Genomic DNA, 2,131 nt, shown 5'->3' with positions numbered 1-2,131 from the left:
TGGTCTCGTGGTGAGTGATAAGACTGACTCCCTTTCCCTTAGGCTCAGGGAGGCCACTTAGGCCAAGGCTTTTAACTACTTCCTGGCTCAGCCTGAGCCAGAACAGTTTAAATTAATTCTCGTTCTCTCTCTCTCTCTCTCTCTCTCTCTCTCTCTCTCTCTCTCTCTCTCTCTCTCTCTCTCTCTCTCTCTCTCTCTCCCTCCCCCTCTCTCTCTCCTTTCCTTAATTCCTTCTCTCTATATTAATGAAAATCTCCATGATTCCGACCTAACTTGGGTATTTTATTATTTGAGAATCATCCCTGGTGACCAATTATTTAGATTTTAAGTCAAAACACTAAAATTATCCTTACAGTCCCTATAGCTTGCCCTCAAGCACTCTAAACTAGTTACCAATCAGTTTTATGCAATAATCAGAAAAAACTTTTTCAATTAAATAAAGATTATGAAGTAGAAGAAGCTTGATTAGATGGAAGTTTCAGAGTTTGTAGTTTGCTGGGCAAAGCTCAGCATACACAACTCAGCTGTTTGGATACAAATTAGCCTGACTAGAAAAAAAGAACATACTGAAAGATAAACTATTTTCCATTTGCATCTTAACAAATGACTTAGTATTGCCAAGATCACTTTACATGAGGGAATAGAATTGTCACTCAATTCAGAGACAGTCTGGGTTAGATAGAATTAAAGGGGCTGTTGAAAAGGACCAATGGTATTCTCTGATAGATATTCTAGCAGGGCTATACTGACCTAAGGCTTTCTGATTTAAGTAGGAGATAAAAGCAGGGAAGAAAAAAACATTACATTATCAAGCATTAGGAATATTCAATCAATTCAGGGCTTATTTTAGCTATGTGTCAACCCAACAGCAGCATTAATATTTAAGACTGGGCAATCTCTCAGTCAATATGCCAAGTGGCGGGGACAATATTTTGTTGGTTCTGGTAGTTGGACAGTTCTTAATGGGGATTCTGGGGAACGGATTCATGATATTGGTGAATGGCATTGATTGGATCAAGAGCAAGAAATTGGCAACAGGGGATATCATCTTGGTAAGCTTGGCCATCTCTAGAATTGGTATGTTAAGCACATTAACATGTGTTAGCTTTCAATTAGTGTTTAATCCAGACGAATTACTAAATGAGGGAATTAATGTCAGTGAAGTTTTCTGGATCCTGACCTACCTTTCAAGTATTTGGTTTGCCACCTGTCTCAGTGTCTTCTACTTCCTAAAGATTGCCAACTTTTCCCACTCCCTCTTTCTCTGGCTGAAGTGGAGAATCAACCAGCTTGTCGGTGTGCTAATGGTGGGACCTTGGCTCTTTAGTATGACCATCAATCTTCCAATGTTGGAGAGAGCTTATAACAATGCTCTTATTAGAAGAAACAACACAAAAGTATACAGAGACTACCAGGTGAATGAGAGTGAATATATCACCATACAAATTGTTACCAACCTCTCGAGTCTCATCCCCTTGTTTCTATCTCTGGTCTCATTCTTGCTCCTTGTTTTTTCTCTCCGGAGACATATGCATCAGATGAAGCACAGTGCCACCGGATCTAGGGATCCCAGCATGGAGGCCCATGTTCGAGCCATAAAAGCCATACTCTCTTTCCTCATCTTTGTTGTACTCTTCTTTTTGGGATCATTCATCATCTTGTGGAACTTCTCAATTCCAGGAAAAGACTCAAATTTAAGGTGTGGAATACCATTGATGTGTCTCTGTCCCTCAGGTCACACACTAATCCTGATTCTGCACAATAGCAAGCTGAGACAGGCAGCTTTGAAGGTGTGGTGGCAGGTGAGAGACTGCCTGAAAAGAAGCAAATGACATCAATCTTTAGCCTTAGAAGAGTGTTTCAAGATATGTGTTTGGGGTCATATCTTTTCTAGTGTAGAAGTTATCAAAATTCATTCATTGTAAGAATAAGTCAAATCCATTGGGTGATGGACTTGGAGTAAGGAAGATCTCAGTGTAAATTAAGACTCTGGCTTCTGTGATTATAAACATGCCACTTGAGATCGCTAAGCCCCAGTTTCTTCCTTTGCAAAGCAGTAATAATAATACTGATTAGGTTTTTTGTTTATTTGATTTTTGAGAACCATATAATATATATACAAACTAGTTCT

The 2,131-nt window shown here is 39.3% G+C and overlaps 1 protein-coding gene across 1 annotated transcript; it reads left to right on the top strand.

Moving 5' to 3' along the window:
- The first annotated feature begins 908 nt into the window (after positions 1-908).
- T2R25 (bitter taste receptor Modo-T2R25) lies at positions 909-1,832 on the top strand. The gene is given in 1 exon segment (NM_001039858.1): positions 909-1,832. A coding segment is annotated over 1 exon segment (924 nt).
- Positions 1,833-2,131: the final 299 nt, after the last annotated feature.

The sequence above is a fragment of the Monodelphis domestica genome, chromosome 2 (genome assembly GCF_027887165.1).
Source record: "Monodelphis domestica isolate mMonDom1 chromosome 2, mMonDom1.pri, whole genome shotgun sequence".
Classification (NCBI taxonomy): Eukaryota; Metazoa; Chordata; class Mammalia; order Didelphimorphia; family Didelphidae; genus Monodelphis; species Monodelphis domestica.
The sequence above is the reverse complement of the archived record's forward strand: the minus strand, read 5'-3'. Positions and strand labels throughout refer to the sequence as shown.